The 21,106-nt window shown below is 42.8% G+C and overlaps 1 protein-coding gene across 4 annotated transcripts in view; it reads left to right on the top strand.

Annotated features, from left to right (window-relative positions):
• LOC142161366 (cytochrome P450 2C20-like) overlaps nucleotides 1-21,106 on the top strand; it is a 131,754-nt gene that overhangs the window by 51,750 nt on the left and 58,898 nt on the right. For all 4 annotated transcript variants that reach the window (XM_075216920.1, XM_075216922.1, XM_075216921.1 and 1 more), the window contains one exon: nucleotides 19,534-19,710. In XM_075216920.1, coding sequence (XP_075073021.1) covers nucleotides 19,534-19,710 — 177 coding nt within the window. The remainder of the gene's footprint in view (nucleotides 1-19,533; nucleotides 19,711-21,106) is intronic.

Raw genomic sequence — 21,106 nt, 5'->3', positions numbered from 1 at the left:
ATTGCATCCTGTCCTTATTACCTCTGAGTTATAAGTTGTCTCTATTCTGAAGATGTTCATATTTCATGTGCTTTACCTTTGAGTGCTTGAGAAGTTCAAGGGCCCAGGCAGTCTCATTACAGTAAACATGCTCGATATGCAGGGCTATTTTTGAGACAGGTTTCTGTCTTCTGGCAGACCAACAGTAATGTTTTTTGTTATACACTCTAGAGCCATCATTTTTCTGGAAAGTGTATGCATGGACAATGCATCAGATTTTCAGTCTTCTGTGTTCTTTCTTTTTGTTATACTACCAGGCAAGTACTAATTGCCCGGGCATTTCAGTGGGCCCGGGCTGAACCCTTACTGCCGACGTTGTAGTTTTTTTTTTATTTCTCTTTTTGTAACCTACATTTGTTTCATTTTTGTTTTATTTTTTTTGTGGGGTTGAGGGGCGTGGCTCTGTCCCGTTTGTTTGTGGGGGGGAGCATGGTAGTTAAAAACCCCCCCAAAAAACATATAGCCACGTGATCGCGGCGCTGGCGTCCCTTTTCCCTCCTCCCTGCACCATTCACACTGAATGTCGGGCATGACGTCATCAAGTCACGCCCGACATTCAGTGAGGAGCGGTGCAGAGAGGACCCAGCAAGAAGACAGAAGAAAAGAAAAGGAAAAAGTTGAAAGAAGCCAATACAGAGGTAAGTAAAGGAATGGAGGCATGGGGAGGCAAGCAGAAAAGCACAGTGTGAGGAAAAAGGGGGGGGGATAAAGACACAGTGTGATAAAAAAGGGGGGGAAGGCACAGTGGGATGAAGAAGGGGGGGCACAGTGGGATGAAGAAGGGGGGCACAGTGGGATGAAGAAGGGGGAGCACAGTGTGATGAAGGGGGGGCACAGTGGGATGAAGAAGGGGGGCACAGTGGGGTGAAAAAGGGGGGAAGAAACGCACAGTGGGATGAAAAAGGGGGGGGGAGAAAGGCACAGTGGGATGAAAAAGGGGGGGATAAAGGCACAGTGGGATGAAAAAGGCGGGGAGGAAGGCACAGTGGGATGAAAAAGGGGGGGAGGAAGGCACAGTGGGATGAAAAAGGGGGGGAGGAAGGCATAGTGTGATGAAAAAGGTGGGGAGAAAGGCAAAGTGTGATGAAAAAGGGGGGGAGAAAGGCAAAGTGTGATGAAAAAGGGGGGGAGAAAGGCAAAGTGTGATGAAAAAGGGGGAGAGAAAGGCAAAGTGTGATGAAAAGGGGGGGAGAAAGGCAAAGTGTGATAAAAAAAGGGGGGAGAAAGGCAAAGTGTGATGAAAAAGGGGGGGAGAAAGGCAAAGTGTGATGAAAAAGGGGGGGAGAAAGGCAAAGTGTGATGAAGGAGAGGGGGGAAGCAGCATTACACAGTGTGATGAAGGGGGGCAAGGTGGAGGGTGGAAAAGCAGCATGGAGGGCACAGTGTGATCATAAGGAGCACAGGAAGGCACTGTGCAATGAAAAAGGGGAGGATAAAGGCACAGTGTGATGAAAAAGGGGGGGAGAAAAGCACAGTGTGATGAAAAAGGGGGGGAGAAAGGCAAAGTATGATGAAAAAGGGGGGGAGAAAGGCAAAGTGTGATGAAAAAGGGGGGAAGAAAGGCAAAGTGTGATGAAAAAGGGGGGGGAGAGGCAAAGTGTGATGAAAAAGGGGGGGAGAAAGGCAAAGTGATGAAGGAGAGAGGGGAAGCAGCATGACACAGTGTGATCATAAGGAGCACAGTAATGTGTGTGTGATGGCACAGGGGCCTTGTAGCAATGTAGTGAGTGCTAGGTAGGTGGTGGCTAAATCATGGGTGCTATTTTGTTTGTGGCGTGATGGCGGAGCAATTAAACAGTGGGATTATTAATTTAAGATGGGGTGGTTTGGGGGCTATTGAATGTGGGGATGAGTTGTGACTATGAATTATTTAATGGCAGTGATTGTTGCAGAAAATACGCATATTTATGAAATGTAAATACTATAAATGTATTGCTGGGGCTGTTTTCAGGGAGGGAAATAGGTTTATTTATTAAATGAGAGTATTATTATTTTAATGTTGGGACTGGAGAAAGCCTAATTATTACTCATGTGTGGTATTGATTTAACACTGGGGCTTGTTGGAATTTTCTAAATGTACCCATTTTTTTCCCAAATAGGGCTCCCAACACTCCAGGATCCAGACGAGCCGCAGCTAAAGAAACCAGCAGCCACAGGTGGTAAAAGTGACTAGAACAGGTAGGAGAGAGCAGGAGAGTCTGTGAAGTGTTGTGATTCTAGTGGGACAATCACAATTTTTGGTGACTGTTCTGCCCAATGTAAGTGGCAGACTAAGATTGTTAACTCTTTATATACACACTGCATTGTTTATATACAACACTATGATGCTAGATGTCCTGAAAGTCAGGAGTACACAACAATGCAGGTTTTTTTTCTGTAGGAGGGTGGCCTAGCATGTTTCACCTGCTAGCCACACCCCAATGATGCATAGCCACGCCCCCAATCATATGAAGACACCTGTATCTACGGTGCCGTAATTTTTTTTCCCCATACTCAACTATAAGGGGTGCCCCGTGAAGTTGTTCCGGGGCCCTGAATTCCTCTTGGCAGCCCTGCTAATGGTACATCACCACTAGGGTTGCTGGTGTCTGAACTACTATCCTCTGAAGGTTCAAGGACATAGTTGTCTCCACTGCTCTACAGGCAGTAAATGGAGCCTCCACTGATGGGCTGTGTCACACCCCACTGTCTCTCTCTCTCCCTCTCTCTCTTTTCCCCACCCCCACTATGGCTGAGGTCCCCACCAGTATAGGAATACAAGCACACACACACACACACACACACACACACACACACTAGGGATGTGCACCGGCGACTTTTGGAGTCTCGTGTTTTGTGTTTTGGATTCGGATTTGTTCGATGTTTTGGGTTCGGATTTGTTTCGCAAAACACCTGCCGAAAGGTTTTGGTTCGGATTTAAGGTTTTGGATTCGGATTTTTTTTAAAAAAAACATAAAAAGTGTAAAAATCAATTTTTTGGGCTTATTTTCACTCCTACGCTATGATTGACCTCAATAACATTCAATAACAATCATTTCCACTAATTTAAAGGCTATTCTGAACACCTAACACCTCACAATATTTTTTTTTTTTTAGTACAAAACGTTGCAACGAGGTATCTTTCTGGACTGCGTAAAGGAGTGTTCCCCACAATATAATTAAAAACCAATCAACTGGTCTGAATTACACCCAAAAATAGTATCTGCACTGCGTAGAGGACTGGCCACTGGCCACCACAATATAATATATAGAAAACCTTCAACAGGTCTGAATTACACCCAAAAATAGTATCTGCACTGCGTAGAGGACTGGCCACTGGCCACCACAATATAATATATAGAAAACCTTCAACAGGTCTGAATTACACCCAAAAATAGTATCTGCACTGCATAGAGGACTGGCCACTGGCCACCACAATAGAATATATAGAAAACCTTCAACAGGTCTAAATTACACCCAATAATAGTATCTGCACTGCGTAGAGGACTGGCCACTGGCCACCACAATATAATATATAGAAAACCTTCAACAGGTCTGCATTACACCCAAAAATAGTATCTGCACTGCGTAGAGTAGTGGGCACTGGGCACCACAATACAATATATAGAAAACCTTCAACAGGTCTGAATTACACCCAAAAATAGTATCTGCACTGCGTAGAGTAGTGGGCACTGGGCACCACAATATAATATATAGAAAACCTTCAACAGGTCTGAATTACACTGCACATACGGCTGCTCCTCCATCCTCTCCATCATATACATGTTGGAGTTTCAGCGTGTCAAAACCTCTTGTTTTTGATAATGACAGTGCATTTTGAATATTTTTCGATTTGCCCCACAACACTGAATGTACTTTATCTATGATACGCATCTATCTTTCTTGACTGCGTACACAATATAATTAAAAAACCCTCCACGGGTCAGAATTCCACCAAAAAAGGGTATGGACTGCGTAGTGTGGTGTGCCCGGAACACAATTTTTTACAGCGCCAACAATATAATTAAAAAACCCTCCACGGGTCAGAATTCCACCAAAAAAGGGTATGGACTGCGTAGTGTGGTGTGCCCGGAACACAATTTTTTACAGCGCCAACAATATATTTAAAAAAATTGGGCATCAACTGTCACCGTTGTTTAATATCTGATACACCTAAATATGGACTGCACAGTGGAGTGGCCCCGGTAGTAAATTTGGTGCCGGGGCCACAATACCTCCTCCAACTTCCAAGTGTAGTGTTTATAAAGACAGACAGCGTCGAAGTGTTATTTGTTGACTTTCTTAACCCTAAAATTGTCCCTGTTGCAAATATTCGTGCAATGCAGAGTTACTTTTTCATTTAAAGTCTCAAGCTTTCAAGTGTAGTGTTTATAAAATATAAACAACAATACAGTAGTTCTAGAGAACGTCAATACCTCTTGTTTTAAATTATGACAGGGCATTTTACTTTTGGTTTAATTTCTTGAATTTGTTGAAATTTGGTTTTACTTTTTGAACATGGCAAACGACTGTTGAATGGTCATATAATGCAAAAAAAAAAGTTCCAAGATGGAATTGTCCTTGGGCCCTCCCACCCACCCTTATGTTGTTGAAATAGGACATGCACACTTTAACAAACCAATCATTTCAGCGACAGGGCCTACCAAACAACTTTGGCTGAAATGATTGGTTTGTTTGGGCCCCCACACCAAAAAAGCTATTCATCTCTCCCTGTACAGACTAAACAGGCTCTATTGAGGCAAGATGTCGTCCTCATCCTCAACCTCTGATTCCTCTCCCCCTACAGTGTGTACTTCCTCCTCATCACACATTATCAATTCGTCCCCGCTGGACTCCACAACCACAGGTCCCTCTGTACTATCTGGAGGGCAGTGCTGTATTTTATTGAGGAATTGATTATTCATTTTTATAAACATCATTTTTTCAACGTTCTGAGGAAGCAACCTCCTTCGCCGCTCAATGACCAGGTTCCCCGCTGCACTAAAAACTCTTTCCGAGTACACACTGGAGGGGGGACAACTCAGGTAAAATAGAGCCAGTTTGTACAGGGGCTTCCAAACTGCCTTTTTTTCCTGCCAGTAACAATATGGACTGTCTGACACTGTCTACTTGGATGGTGTCAGCAAAGTAATCCTCCACCATTTTTTAAATTGTGACAGCATCCAATGCAGCGAGAGTAGACATGTCTGCAATGGTTGGCAGGTCCTTCAGTCCGGACCAGATGTTATCAGCATCCCCGCCAGCGCCTCTTTTAGGAAAACTGAGCTTTTTCCTCGCAGCCATAGATGTGGAAGAAAATGAGGGTGGAGCTGTTGGCATGTCACGGTCCTCTTCAGAGGACAATCTCCTGACCAGCAGGTCTTTGCACCGCTGTAGACTTGTGTCCGCCGGAAACAGAGACACAACATACGCTTTAAACCGAGGATCGAGCGCGGTGGCCAGAATGTATTCCTCTGACTTTAAAAGAGTGACCACCCTCGGATCCTGGCAAAGCGTACGAAGGGCTACATCCACAAGAGCTACATGCTTGGTGTAATCGCAATGGCTTACCAGCTCCTCCCTCACTTTCTCCAGCTGCTTCTGCAACAGCCTGATCAGGGGAATGACCTGACTCAAGCTGGCAGTGTGGGAACTGACTTCTCGTGTGGCAAGTTCAAATGGCTGCAGAACCTTGCACAACACGGAAATCAGTCTCCACTGCGCTTGACTCAGGCGCATCCCCACTCCTTTGCCTATGTCGTAGGTGGCTGTGTAGGCCTGAATGGCCTTTTGCTGCTCCTCCATCCTCTGCAGCATATAGAGGGTGGAGTTCCAGCGCGTCACAACCTCTTGTTTGAGGTGATGGCAGGGCAGGTTCATGCTTTTTTGATGTGCCTCTAGTCTGCGGTAGGCATTGGCTGAATGCCGAAAGTGTCCAGCAATTTTGCGCGCCACCGCAAGCATCTCCTGCACACCCCTGTCACTCTTGAGGTAATGCTGCACCACCAAATTAATGGTGTGGGCAAAACATGGGACGTGCTGGAAATTGCCCATATTTAATGCCCGCACAATGTTACTGGCATTGTCTGACACCACAAATCCCCATGAGAGTCTAAGTGGGGTAAGCCACTGGGAGATAATTTCCCTCAGTTTCTCTAATATGTTGTCAGCGTTGTGCCTCTTATTAAAGCCTGTAATACACAATGTTGCCTGCCTTTGCACGAGCAGCCATTTTGTAGATGCTGCTACTGATGCAGCTGTTGCTGTTGCTGTGGAAGGGGGTGCATCTACCCAGTGGGCTGTCACAGTCATATAGTCCTTCGTTTGCCCAGAACCACTTGTCCACATGTCCGTGGTTAAGTGGACAGTGGGTACAACCTCATTTTTTAGAGCACTGAGGACACTTGATCGTACTTCTCTGTACATTTTTGGTATCGCCTGCCTAGTGAAGTGGAATCTCGACGGGATTTGGTACCGGGGACACAATACCTCCATCAACCCTCTAAATCTTACTCCACTGATGAAGGTTATTCAGGTGACGTATAAGGGAGGATGTTCCTAGGTGGGCAAGATCCTTACCCCTGCTTATTTGAGTTTACATAAGCTACATATGGCCATACATTAGTTGTCCGGATTTGGATAAAAATAACTCCAGACCGAAGAGGTGCATTTTTTGGTCTTCTGACCAGGCATGACGATGGGCTTTTTCATCCCATGGACATCAGCTGTTTCCCCCCCTGGTGCCTCATTTACAATAAACACATCACCATCCTCATCATCAAGTTCCTCCACAGCGCCAGCTACATCATCAATAGCCTCCTCCCGAGCCACCTCTTCCCGTACAGTGATAGGAAGGTCAGGCTTGACAACCACCAACACCCTTGGACTCGCCTTGGGGATTTGTGATAATTTCTCTTTAGAAGGCAGAGTTGTTTGCTGTTTTGTTGCTGACAGCATAACTCTCTTCAATTTTTTGTAGGGGGGGGGGGAGGAGGAGGAGGGCTAAGATCCGTGGGTGAAGCTAAACCACTAGTCATGAACACTACCCAGGGCCTAAGCCGTTCCTTGCCACTCCGTGTCGTAAATGGCATATTGGCAACTTTACGTTTCTCCGCAGATGATTTTAGGTTTCTCTTTTTGCTACTTTTACTTAACTTGGGCTTTTTGGATTTTACATGCCCTGTACTAGGAGATTGGGCATCGGGCTTGTAAGACGACGTTGATGGCATTTCATCTTCTATGTCATGACTAGTGGCAGCAGCTTCAGCATTAGGAGGAAGTGGGTCTTGATCTTTCCCTACTTTATCCTCCAAATTTTTGGTCTCCATTATATGTAGCACAAGATACTGCAGAATGTGTGAACTTGGTAATATTGCAGTACCACTGGACTTTTACTGCTGAATGTGTGAACTTGGTAATATTGCAGTACCAATGGGCATATACTGCAGGATTGGTTTTGCAAATTTAGTTGTAATTAATTTTTTTTTTTATTATTTTTTGTATTTTTTTTTATAATTTTTTTTTATTCTTTAAAACACTTGAGAATAATGGGGAAATAACTATGCCCTTAGAAGCACAGGACACAGCACCACTGGACTGAACAGGACACAGCACAGGACCCAACAGCACCACTGAACTCAGAAGGACAGAGCACAGGACACAGCACCACTGGACTGAAGTGAACAGGACACAGCACAGGACCCAGCAGCACCACTGAACTCAGAAGGACAGACCACAGGACACAGCACCACTGGACTGAACAGGACACAGCACAGGACCCAGCAGCACCACTGAACTCAGAAGGACAGAGCACAGGACACAGCACCACTGGACTGAACAGAACACAGAGCACAGCACAGCACAGAACTGAACAGCACGAGATATAGCAGGACGTAGGACCACCTAACACACCCTCCCTCTACCCTGATCAATGCCCGAGTGAAGATGGCGGCGACTAGCGGGGAATTTATAGGATCCGAGTATCGCGAGATCTGACAGCGGGATTATGAGTCAGAGCCTCGGTTTCAGATTTGAATTCGGCGCCAATACCTGGATCTGTCTCGGATCCGACTCGGATCAGCAACGTTCGGGTGGGCTCGAATTTCCGAAATCCGAGTGCGCTCATCTCTAACACACACACACACACACACAAACATACACATATTTATATTAGAGATGCTCACTGACCCACGTGAAGTGGTTTTGGATTTAGATTAGCTTCGTGTTTTGGTTTTGGCAAAACCACTCTTGTGTATTTTGGTTTTGGTTTTGGTTTTTGATCTGTATTTTTATAGAAAAATTGCTAAAATATGCTAAAATCACATAATTTGAGTCTTTTTTTGATCCTACATTATTATTAACCCCACTAACACTAATTTCAAGTCATTTGCAGTCAATTTTGACCACCTCACAGGTCACAATATTATTTTCATACACTTTCAAAACAAAGATTGCAGCAGTTTTTGCCAGTGATAAGAAAAAGGCCATTGTCATGCCTGCGCATATTACCAAAAATCCAACTCTTATGTGTGGAATTATTTTTACACAAATCCTGACAATTGTTGTCTAACCAATTGTAGCGTTTTTAAAGCCACACTCAGTAGAGGTAGGGACCTTAACCATCTAGGATCCTCATTCATGTTACGGCATTTGAAGCGAGTTCATGGAAAACTGTTGGGAAAATCAGAAACTTATGTTAAAAAATTCCTCTGAAGAATTATTAAGCGTTAGTCCCGCTGCTGCTGGGGGTGGATCTTCAACCCAGAAGAATACTACTAGTAGTTTACAACAGTTGACTGTTAAACAATCCTTTGCTAGAGGAGGAAAGTAAGAAAGCTGTCACCCAGTCGCAAAGCGGATCACAGACGCCATGGGGACTATGCTAGTATTAGATCTGTGTCCAATGTTCACTATTAATGCAGCTGGTTTTTGACAGTTACTTGAGGTCTTCTGTCCCTATTACCAAATTCCATCACTACACCATTTTACTAGAAAAGCTATTCCTCACCTCTACCAGAAAGTTCGTAAAAATGTAATTATTGGGCTACAAAATGCCATTCTACCCACTATACACTTAACCACAGATATGTGGACAAGCGGAACTGGGCAAAGTAAAGATTATATGACTGTGACAGCCCACTGGGTTGGTGATTCGCCTTCACCAGCAGGAACAGCAGCAGCATGTTCCCAAGTACATCACATTTTTCAGAAGTAGGCTACTTTGTGTATTAGCGGCTTCACTAAGAGGCATACAGCTGACAATCTGTTTCAAAAAGTAAGGGATGTCATTGCAACATGGCTAATCCTGCTTGGACTCTACTGAGGATATATAATTTCTGATGACACCAATATTGTTAGAGCATTACAGCAGGAAGGGGGGGGGGGAATTCCATCCCATTTCCTGTTTTGCTCACATAATCAACTTGGTGTTACAGTACTTTTTAAAAATGACAATGACATGCATTTGATACTGTTTGTGTCCCAAAAAATTTAGGGTCATTTTCGGGATTGTGCTACAGCATGTAGGAGAATACAGCAACTGCAAGAAGACTAGAATTTGAGAGGAATGTACTTTAAGTAATCACCCGTGAAGAGAGTGCAGACACAGTTCGCTTGAGTCAAGTGATTGCCTTAATTATACTTGTTGAGAAGCAGCTAGAGAAATTGAAGGACGAAATAAAACTAAGCAAATCCGATAACTATATTGTAATTGTAGATCTAGGGCTTAATTCGCTTTGCCAGGATCCAAGAGCTATCAACATCCTGTAATGACGTCTCCTCCTTCAGTTTCTCTGGCAACTGCTTCTCGGAAAAAACGTAGCTTTCCCATGACACACAGTGGAGATGCAGATGAGTCAGCACAACATTTTGACATTTGCTCTGCTGTAAAAGAATTGCCCAAAAATTGTGACAGCTCTGCCATAAAATGAACTTCAAATTCCATGAGGAAGGCCATTATCGGCAATCACATCAAAGTACACAGACTTCTGTGATGGTGGATTCCAGCAGGGATGAATTTGTATTGTTTGAGGAAGATGTAGACAATAATGAGGGTAAATATGATGACAGTGTAGATTGCAGGTGCTGAAATCTAGCTAAGAGAAGGGAACTACCTGATGCTGGTATGCTTGGTAATATTTTGGGTAGAATTTGCCTGCAAATTCATAAAAAAAAGCCTGCAAGGACTTGTATATTAGTATTTCAGCAATGACAAAATTTCCAACGCAGCTCTTCTCTTTGGGTGTATATTAGACCCTACACTTATTGGTGCAGAGTCAGAAAAAGCCTGCAAGGACTTGTATATTTGTATTTCAGCAATGACAAATTTATCAACACAGCTCTTCTCTTTGGGTGTATATTAGACCCTACACTTATTGGTTCAAATTCAGAAAAAAAGCCTGCAAGGACTTGTATATTTGTATTTCAGCAATGGAGCTCTTCTCTTTGCCACTCTATCCTACCCCATCTGTATCCTTCTCTCAAATGGCGCTAGATCACCATGGAGGGCGGTATTTATAGATTCCAAAACTCCCGAGATCCGACGACGTCACAATGATGGTTTGGAATCCGAAATAGCGCGAAAGTACTGAGCCAACTCAGCTCGGTACTCGGATCCCCGAAGTTCGGGTGGGTTCGGTTTTCAGGAAACCAAGCCCATCTCTAATTTATATATATATATATATATATATATATATATATATATATATATATATATACACACACACACACATACTTCTCCAATCTCATATCTAATAGCACTCCTTCCCACTCACTCAGCTCTGCCAATGACTGACACCTCACCATCACACTAATTATCTCTTCCCATTCGTGCCTCCAAGATTTCACCCAGGCTGCTCCCCACTTGTCGAATGACCTCCTACTTCCTATCAGATTAGCCTCTACTCTAGAATGCTGTTAGTCTGCCCTTAAAACTAATTTCTTTATTCAAGCCTATCAGCCCTCCTCCAAACTCCTTAGTTTCGGCTATCACCTCCACTCCCTCCACTCCCCCACTCAGTGCCACCCTATTGCTATTGATATATACTTGAAGATGTCAGCTGGTAAGTATGTGTATAGCTGCTTTTTGAGGACTACAACTATACTAAACTGCAACATATTTCCAAGACTATAGCATATTTCAATATGCAAGATGTGGGATTTTTTATCTTTTGCCAAGGCATGACAATGGGCATTAGGTTGTACCACTGGTGCCTGTCTTACTTACACAGGACACAATTATCATCATCCTCCGCATTTTGTTATTCAAGTCCATCACATTCATCATTGTCAGATTTATAATTATCCAAAGTAGCATCATCAATTTCTATGTCTAAATTATCATTAATTCTACTCCCTCATATTTCCAAATGTTTGAGTCATTTTTGAAGGAGGCTGCTCTTTAATTATAGTCTCAGACTCTGTAATGTCAGACTCACATATAGCACTCATGGACACTCTCAGCCTCTTCACAGGATTCTGTGAATGGCCAATTTGTTCTTCAGCCTCAGTGTTCGTTTCATGCATTGATGTGGCTGTTTTGAAGGTGACAGAACTACACTTATAACACCCTTATGGGAACGGAACAGACTTAGACAGCTGTCCTACCTTCCTCTCAGTGACCACCCCCATATGCATGTACCCAATCCAACCGCTCCCCATCTCAGCACAGTCTTTGATGCGGGCCTGACTCCTAGATTGACCTTACAGCGGAGTATATTGCAGGAGACAAATGGCACAGGAAAACAACAGAGTATAGTTCAATATGGCACCTGCCCGTGACCACCTCACAAATGATCACCGGCTTACCTCACCTTACAATACGGAGTATGCACACATCAATCGGCTCTTTTTCTATGCAGAATCACCAATATCCACCTGACATCTAATTACACTGCAGGCCATTGCCTGCTGCCTTGAACCCTGGCCTCTAGGCCAGTTACTTAGAAATGAAGGATTTGGTGGCCTTTCGGACCTAATTCAAGACCACATGCCTCCGCACTCACCCACGGTCTCTACCGGGGTCCTGCTAATAACAGTGGGCCTAGTGCCCTCTGTTATGTGCGTATTGTCGCTAACCAATAACGATTGTCGAACCTCGATTTGTGTTTCCAAAGCACAAAGATTTATTCGTAACAAGTAGAATAATATGCTCAAGCGAAGTAATAGTAAATACAGCCGTTACTTATCGCAGGCGCTCTGGATCCAGTGCAGTCATTCAATCCTGAAGTCTGGGGACAAGATGTCTGCACTCTGGATCACAAGCTGCTGCTTATATACACAATCAAATACAGTAATACAATGAAGATGGTATAGCTTGCATCTATTGGTCCAGGTCTCAGGAATGTCCAAGGGGTTGTCAATCATTGGCTGGTTCATCCTAAGGAATCCAAAGGAGGGGGTCATCTCTGCAGGGGGTATGCTCTGCTCTTCCCGCCAAGATTCCTTAGTCTTAAGTAGTTCATAATTCCCTATCATTCATAACTTGTGTATGCACTCTGCGATTCCCTCGCAGAGTGAACCAAACAGTAGGATATGTAACAAGGTTCATTATGATACCACTCATGATGTTATTCCTTCAACCCGTTCCGTGTATTTCACTAATATGCATGTAACTCTGATATAACATATAAATACTACTATATTTCGACATAACTGACTATGTGTTGCAACTACCATTAATGTGTACTATTTTATAAGTATGCGTGTTTGTGCGAATGTATGGTAAAAGACCAATTACTGTTGCTGCCACGTGTAGTGGATGCGTACGCCCTTTCACGCCGTAGCGTGCCCTTGTACGCCGTAGCGTACCGTACGCCGTAGCGTACCGTACGCATCTTTTCAGACAAAGACAACCAAGTTTGCTAGACTTTAATTGAAATGACTTTATCCAATTTGTTGACTTCGACACCTCCTAACAACAAGGACATGTTGCCCTTCTAACAACAAGGGCATGTTGCCCTTCTAACAATGAGGGCCTACTGCCCTGATAACAAGAGGGGCCTAATGCCCTTCTAACCAAAAGGGCCTAATGCCATTCTACACCATCAGGGCCTTGCACCCTCTTTAACTAGAAGGACCTAGTGCCCAACAAAATAGAGGCCTTGTGCCCCATGGCTTAATTATGGGCCTGATGCCTAAATATCTAAATATGGGCCTTGTGCTCCGTTACACCGATGGGCCTATTGCCCAGGTACAGCTTTGGGCCCTAACGCCCAGTTACACTAATTGGCCTATTGCTCAGGAACACTTTTGGTCCTAGTGCCCAGTTACACCTACCTGTTCCCTAATGTGGCTGGACCTTGTGCCCTGTACTTGCCCCAGAGTCTAGTGCCCGAAATTGTGCCAGGGCCTTGTGACCTACAGTGTAACTGTTAAGAGAGGGAATAGTGGTGCGGGAGCATGGACAAGGGAGAAGGGTGCCCACAGGGGCCTTACCTGGTTCCGGCGTCTTCGGGGGTCTTCTCCAGGGATTCCTCTCTCTGCTGCCGTTCTCACCATTCCAGGCCCATCCAGCTCTTCTGTAGTTGATAGCAGCATTTCTTCAGGGAGCAGAGTAGCTCTTAGCCCTGACTCTGCCTCCACCGTCTCTCCAACGTCTTCTTTCTACTTGTGCGCCATCTTCTTGCTCATCTTTCTTCTGTGTGGCGTCGTCTTCCTTCTCCTTCTTCTCGCACCAACTGTCTTCTGCCATCCGTCTTCTTCAGTCTCCACCGAGTACTGAACCCAATGGCGGTGTCTCATTGGCTTGCGCGGCAGCCAAACATCAAAAGGGCTGGGAAGTGAACCCTGATTTGCTCACCAATCCGGCCAATAGGGGTACGGCCGTGGTGACATAAAGGAGTTCACCGGACATAGGACTTCCCGGTGAGCCCCTCATATACAGCGAGAAGGTTGTGCATGGGAAGTTAAAAAATGCATGACCATGTTGGCCACTAGCTTTTGCAATGGGTATTCTAGTACAAGTAAGAGCAGTAGCAGGACCACTACAAGCAAAGAGTGGCCATGAACTGAATCTTTCTTTGCCACTGCAGGTGGTGTATGGAATGTTAGATATTTTATTTTATTTATTTTCTTTAGACAAATCACAACATTCCTCAGTAACCTTTCTCTTAATGCTTACATCAAGCGCTGATATTTTCTATGCGATTGCCAACCAAACATTGTTTGGATTTGGAGCACTTTTCTCCAACATCAACTTTTACTTGTAGAGGTCAAAGAACTTCTACCGCCAGTAGTAATACTAGGTTGCTCCTGATCTATAGATTGATCCATGATTGACAACAGGAGTAGTTGAGGTGTGCTGCTCACAGTGAAACACCCTGTTTTTTGCCTGCTAGTACAGATGTAATACTGCCCCTCTCACAATATCCTTCAGATTCAAACACTTGAATCTCCTATGTGTTTGGGGTGTTCGGCTTAGTGTCAAACGGTACCCTGTTCTTTGCCCACTTACTATTACGGATGTGGTACTGCCCTTCACATAATAGCCTTTATATTCATCAAAATACTTTAAAATCTAGAAATACTTAATTTGTATCCATTACTAATCAATTTACTAACATACCAGTAGCCACTGGTTGTCTACTCTTCACACTCACTTTAATAAACAACTCCAGCAGACTGTGATCTGTAAATAAACTGTAAAGATTTCTGCAGTAAAATTACAGCTAGTCCAGTACACATTGATTGCCTTTTTCATCCTCTGCAACCCACTTTAACAATACACATTTCCAGCAATAGACCTCCCCACATGCTATCAATGCTTACATGACAGCTGAGAAAAGGAGGGAGGCTATATATATAGAAGACCTCGATCCAAAACACAGGAGATCGAATATGTTCCTGGAAATTATGTTTTGCCTTGTTATTCAGATCCGAATTTGACGGCAGAAACCATGGCTCTGTTCAACTTGGTTCCCCAAAATTCGGATCTGTCGGATTTCTGAAAATCTGAACCACTTATCTCTACTTTAAAATACACGTTTGCAAAAAGAGAAGTGTGGGTCTCAGCCTCCATTGTAAATAACTTAATGGGGAGAAAATGCTCTGCACAAGGAGAAATGAGGGAAACCACATGTAATGTATATCACTATAATATTATAAATCAGTAAATTATATACATGTGGGGGTGCTGGTCCTCAATTATTAGGGAAGAAGGAATCATGTATATAAGGACGAATAGCACTCCTATCCCATTTGAAATCTAACTTTTATTAGATAGCTTAAAATAGAACATTCTCCTGGTAAGTAGTGTGAAATATTAAAAAACAAAGGGGCATATTTAACAAATCATGGTAGTGCACTATTGTGCACTTACCGTGGAATTAAAGTCCCAATGTGCCCTCCGCAAATTTATTAAAGGTGCATCGCAGCAGATATCATGGATATCTGCTGCTTTGCACTCCTGATCGTTTTTTGCGAGCAGTCACCATTCAACAGAATGGTGACTGCTCTGGCCGCAATCTAACAAGTCCCGAAAAAAAATTTTGTTTCGGGAACTTGTCTTGATAATGTACGCCAGCTGAAGCTGGCGTACATTATCAGAATTGAAGAAATCCACTGCTGTCAGCTCTGCTCCTAAGAGCAGAGCTGGACAGCGCATGTGTGGAGGGATCACATGATCCCTCCCTGTCACTCAGTGCGCTCTCTCTGCAACGATAGTTGCAGAGACAGAATGGGGACTTTGTGCGCATGCGCAGTTGAAGGAAGAAGAGGAACGAAGAGGAGATCCCGAGACAGCGCATCCGAAGAGGGGGGTAAGTGTGATTTTTTCTATCACAGAAACAGCAGTTTTTCGGAACTGCTGTTTCTGTGTTCCCTTTTTAATAAATTTGAGAAATAGTTCAATCCTTATCCTTGCGATAAGGATTGATAACTATTTCTCACTTTTGCCGATTAATGATAAATGTGCCCCAAAAAGTGCACACACACAAACATGTGATTAAAACAAAGAAACACACTCAGGTGGGGGTCTTTTTAATTATATGGATGATTATATATACAGAAAAATGTCTGGTGTATTGCAAATTAGTACACACTCATGAATTTTTGCTATGTTTTTTTGTAGTAGCAAATTTCATATATTATTTGGCAGACTGGGTGACCATAAAAGGCTTCTTCATGTAATGGCTGGGCGTTTTTCTATATTAGAAGCAAATGTTTAGATATCTGTATATTGGTCTAGGTTCTTAGAGAAAATAAGCAAAAAGATATGTTGTGAAATAGACTATCTCGTAAGAAGCGCTCAAATTAGATATGCTTCAGCATCTCATAATTGATGATGCAGGTATATCCAAGTGAATGAAAAGAGTTGAGCATGATGTTTAATCCGATTTGGTTCTGTCGCCCCAGACGCGGTATCAAAGCAGTATGTATGACACTTGTGTCTGTAAGGAACCAGAACTGCTAATTATCGTGATCAACGAGTATGACCACGGTCTTGCGACTCTGTGTAATATGCAGCGTTGCAGATTATCAATAATAAATGAGTCGTCGTTGAGTCGTTTCAGCATAGGTTATAATAGACCTGGTAGTCATGTTTCAAATATTACTGCAAATGATCGGGAGCTCGCTGAGTTGTGAAAAATTATAGCAAAGGAGCAGGATCCTTATAATAGCGGCCTCTAAATTCGTAGTCTCGACCCTCTATTGTCTGTGTAATATTATAGCTTTGAAAACACATGACAGTAGGGTTATCTGCTCTGGCTCAATGATATATTCCAGCCTCTGAGACGGCGCTTAATGAGTCTGGTTGTATTGGAATAGATCCGATTATGCTCAGAGCAGACTGTGGTGTTGGAACTAGACTGATATTGGATATGAGACAAATGCTGGCATTGTAGTAAATTATGTATCAGAGTATCATGGTATATAACATAGCCTGGGACTGATTATAATTTACAGTATTAATTCCAATCTTGAGGCCCAGTGCTATTGAATATTACTATACAATCTTGTTTGATGTCTCATGCTAGTTCTGTGACTCTGAGCAATAGACTAATGAATCTTGCCATTTAGAGCGATTGATAAAAGAACTGGAAATGGAACAAAATTTCATATGATAGAATCCGTATGGCACAGAACCTATTGCGGAGTTACGAAGTTAGAGATTTCTTTTTGCTAAAAAGCTAAATTCTGCCGTTTGCGAGAGTGGGCAAGAAGCCCCTCCAGAGATAGTGTCTGGCGCCAAAAGACACTGGCCCCAACGTACGTTTAACCTTAGTGCAGGGTTTCCCAAACCCAGTCCTCAGGGCTCCCCAACAGTGCAGGTTTTCTATATCGCCTTGCTGGAGCACAGGTGTATTCATTACTGACTGACACATTGTAACAGATCCACAGGTGGTCCTAATTATGTCACATTGGATCCGGAAAACCTGCACTGTTGGGGAGTCCTGAGGACTGGGTTTGGGAAACCCTGCCTTAGTGGCTTTCTCAAGGGAATCATCGGTAGCACTGATAGTTGAATCTTTTATTATTAGCAAGCGGGTCCTTTCCAAAGACTGACTAAATAGTCAGCCAATCAACTGCAGGATTTCCAATGAGTCACTCGGAGAGTCTAGCCAGTCACGGCGTATGGGGAGACCCTGCTGTGAATGCGGGGGAATCCTCACTGTTGTCCAATAGTCGGGTAGAGTGGCTGATTTGAAAGTGAGCCAGTGGAAGTCTCGTAATATTCCAAAGGGGAACTGAAAGTGTAATACTTGTTTGATACACGGAGAGAGAGATAGAATCACTTAATCAGTTTTATTAAAAGGAATGCTTAGTGCGATCGGTCAGTCTGCTGGAAAAGATAGACAGCTGACATGTTGTACGCACCACCTATTAAAAAATTCGGGACCGAAACTGTAAATCCCGATTGTCCTGAAAAGTAAAAATCACATGGGGGAGCTGATCAAAATTCAGATATGATATCTGAAATGCTCCTTCTGGGTCTCTCAGAACACAAGAAGTGTTGGCAGGTGTAAATACATATTTAATGTTAAGACACCAAATTAAACTACAAATGAGGTGGTTATTTGTATTAAACCGCCAAAATTACCCAAAAATATGAGATACAAGTCAGTATTGTTATGGGGGGCACACGATGTTGTCGAAAGAGTACTAGGAAACTTCAGGCTAACATGCGATAGGTACTTTCCTATCACTGCGATCAGGGCTAAGTCTGTAGTTCCCCTTTTTTTAGTAGTGTCAAAGAGACATCAGAAGATGGATCATTACTCTGGTATTATGCGTAAGGCTTTGCTGATAAGTATTTGAAAACAGGAAATATATCAATGAATATACCATTGTTAGTAAGGCACAGAATGCCATTGAGGATGAGGTGATTTGGAGACTACCCTCATTATACTGGGGTACAGGATATGGCGTTGTAATCTGTTGATTAAGAAAGGAGGCTGAGCATTAGAGGGTTTGTGATGGATACTACCTTTTATAGAAAACAAGCTTAACTATTGTTTTCATTTAGTCCCATAGGATGTATGGAAATGAGTAAGAATATCCATTTGTTCTCTTTTTGTAACAAGATCTTATCACAGTCTCCTCCTCTTATGCCCATTTTGACACAATCTATCCCCATTACTGTCAGAAGTCTTGGGTCACTGTTATGTGCCTTGCAGAAATGTTTCGCAATTGGAGATAGTTGCCTTATTCGTTCTCTGTCACGCATCACATTGCGGATACAGCCCACGTGTTCCAAAACACGGCATTTTCGGGTACGGACGGTTTTACCGACGTAAAGTTTATTACAGGGGCTGGGTATCACAATTGATAAAGTCACGTATGGTGTGTTTGGTGCCATATCTATCCGTAATGTCATACGCTTTCTTCATGTATGTACATGCTCTGCAATTACCGCATTTGTGGGATCCTTTAACTTTGGCCTCTGCTTTCTTATTAACAAAATGGCTGTGAACCAATCTGTCATTCAGATTTTGGGCTCGTCTCCAACTGAAGTTTGGTTTGGTGTCCAATACCTTACTTAGTATATCATCGGATAACAAGACATGCCAGTGTTTTTGTACTATGTCTTGAATCTGTCGCCATTCTTGACAAAAATCTTCCACGAATCTAATAGTTGCCTGGTTGTCATTTTTTTTCTTGCTGTATATAATTATTCCCAAAATCACCAGGGGATGGAGATAGTATGTTCACTGTAATATGTTTCCTGTGCTAGAGCAAGAAGCCAGAAAGAATTCCAGATTTACATTAGTAACTTAATGGGGAGAAAATGCTCTGCACAAGGAGAAAGGAGGGAAATCACATGTACTCTATATCAGTATTATATTATAAATCAGTAGATCATATACATGTGGGGGTGCTGGTCCTCAATTGTTAGGGAAGAAGGAATCATGAACAGAAGTTCATTACAGAAGGAAGAAATAGCACTCCTATCCCATTTAAAATGTAACTTTTATTAGATAGCTTATTATAGAACATCCTCCCGATAAATAACCCTTATAGATACATCCTTTGCACACATCTGGAAATGGCAAATCCTGACATAATTTACTTTTATAGGCATATGTTACATTTGAGAGGATAATGAAGTATCTGCCTGGTCGTCATCAGAAGATCTTTGAAGAATGTGAGCACATAAAATCTGTCATCAAGGATCAAATTAACTCTCACAGAAGTACACTGAATCCAGACTCACCACGAGATTTCATAGACTGCTTCCTCATTCAGGCAAACAAGGTAACAGGTCTTATATAGGAAAGGCAATGTAGTATAAATGATATAGACATATTAGAAATTACTGTGTAAGGGTGCAGGTTGTTTATTTGTAATCCCAGCAGTTAACTGTCTCATTTTGTATGATTTTGCAGCCTCTATATTAAGGGTTTATTAACACAAATGTTGTCAGAAAATTTCCTATAGCTGCAATCAGGATGGAAGGAGCCACTTCGACAATAATACAGCATACTTGCCAACTTTTCCTCACTGGCTTTAGGGAGATCCCGGGGGAGGTGGGTGTGCGGGGGCGGGGCTTGACAAATTGCATTGTTTTGGCCCCGCCCCCTTCTGTAATTGGCTAAAATTGTGACAAATGTTAAGGGGATGGGGCCAAAATGATGCAATTCGTCAAGCCCCCCCCCCAAACTATTTGTGGGGGCGAGAACTGGGAGATTGCTCTGCTCTCCCGGGAGCCCTCCCAGAAATGCGGGAGACTTCCGGACATTCCGGGAGAGTAGGGAACTATGCGTTAAAAAAAAGCAGCTAAAGAATCTCTAGAAACTGAAGTGTCTTTTACATTTCTGTCTCCATTACTGAAGTCATGTTGTCTTACCTGTCAGTCTTTGATTAAATCTTGGTCTCCATGAAAATGGCCATCTCCATAGGCATCAATACATGGACATAGGACACAATTTCTGAACTGTGGAAGACTGGGGAGGAGACCCACAAGAAGAGGGAGGTTATCCTTTTCATTCAGGAAAGCTCACAGAGCAATTAAACATTTGGATTTGTCTATAAACAGTCCGTAAACTGTTCATCATATTTTGAGGTTTAGAGATGGCTGGTGGAATAATCTGTAGTGAGGACACATCTGCAAAAACTTATTTCAAATTTGATCTATTTCACAAAACAAACCATAGGCAATGAAAAAAATGAATATTTTGGACAGTTAAAATATCAGGGTAAGCCATTTACTAAAATGGACATCTGCAAACCACAGCATTAATACCACCTTATTTTCTAATGTGAATTTGATAGTTCTTTTCGTATGTGTTTTGTTATTTCTGTCATCCACTACCTGAATGTTATGTTATAGCTACATTGAAGGCTGTTGTTTTAGATGGGGTTTAAGAAAATTCCTTGTCCTCACATTTATATTTGAGAACCTCAATGATAAAAGGGTCTTAGATAGTTCAGATACATCTGCATAAAATGATTACACTCACACAGTGAGACTGATGGGGGTATATTTACTAAACTGCGGGTTTGAAAAGTGGAGTTGTTGCCTATAGCAACCAATCAGATTCTACTTATCATTTATTTAGTACATTCTACTAAATGACAGCTAGACTCTGATTGGTTGCTATAGGCAACAACTCCACTTTTTCAACCCTACAGTTTAGTAAATATACCCCCT

Source organism: Mixophyes fleayi, chromosome 6 (assembly GCF_038048845.1).
Source record: "Mixophyes fleayi isolate aMixFle1 chromosome 6, aMixFle1.hap1, whole genome shotgun sequence".
Classification (NCBI taxonomy): Eukaryota; Metazoa; Chordata; class Amphibia; order Anura; family Limnodynastidae; genus Mixophyes; species Mixophyes fleayi.
Note: the sequence above shows the minus strand (reverse complement) of the source record. Positions and strands in the feature narration are given on the sequence as shown.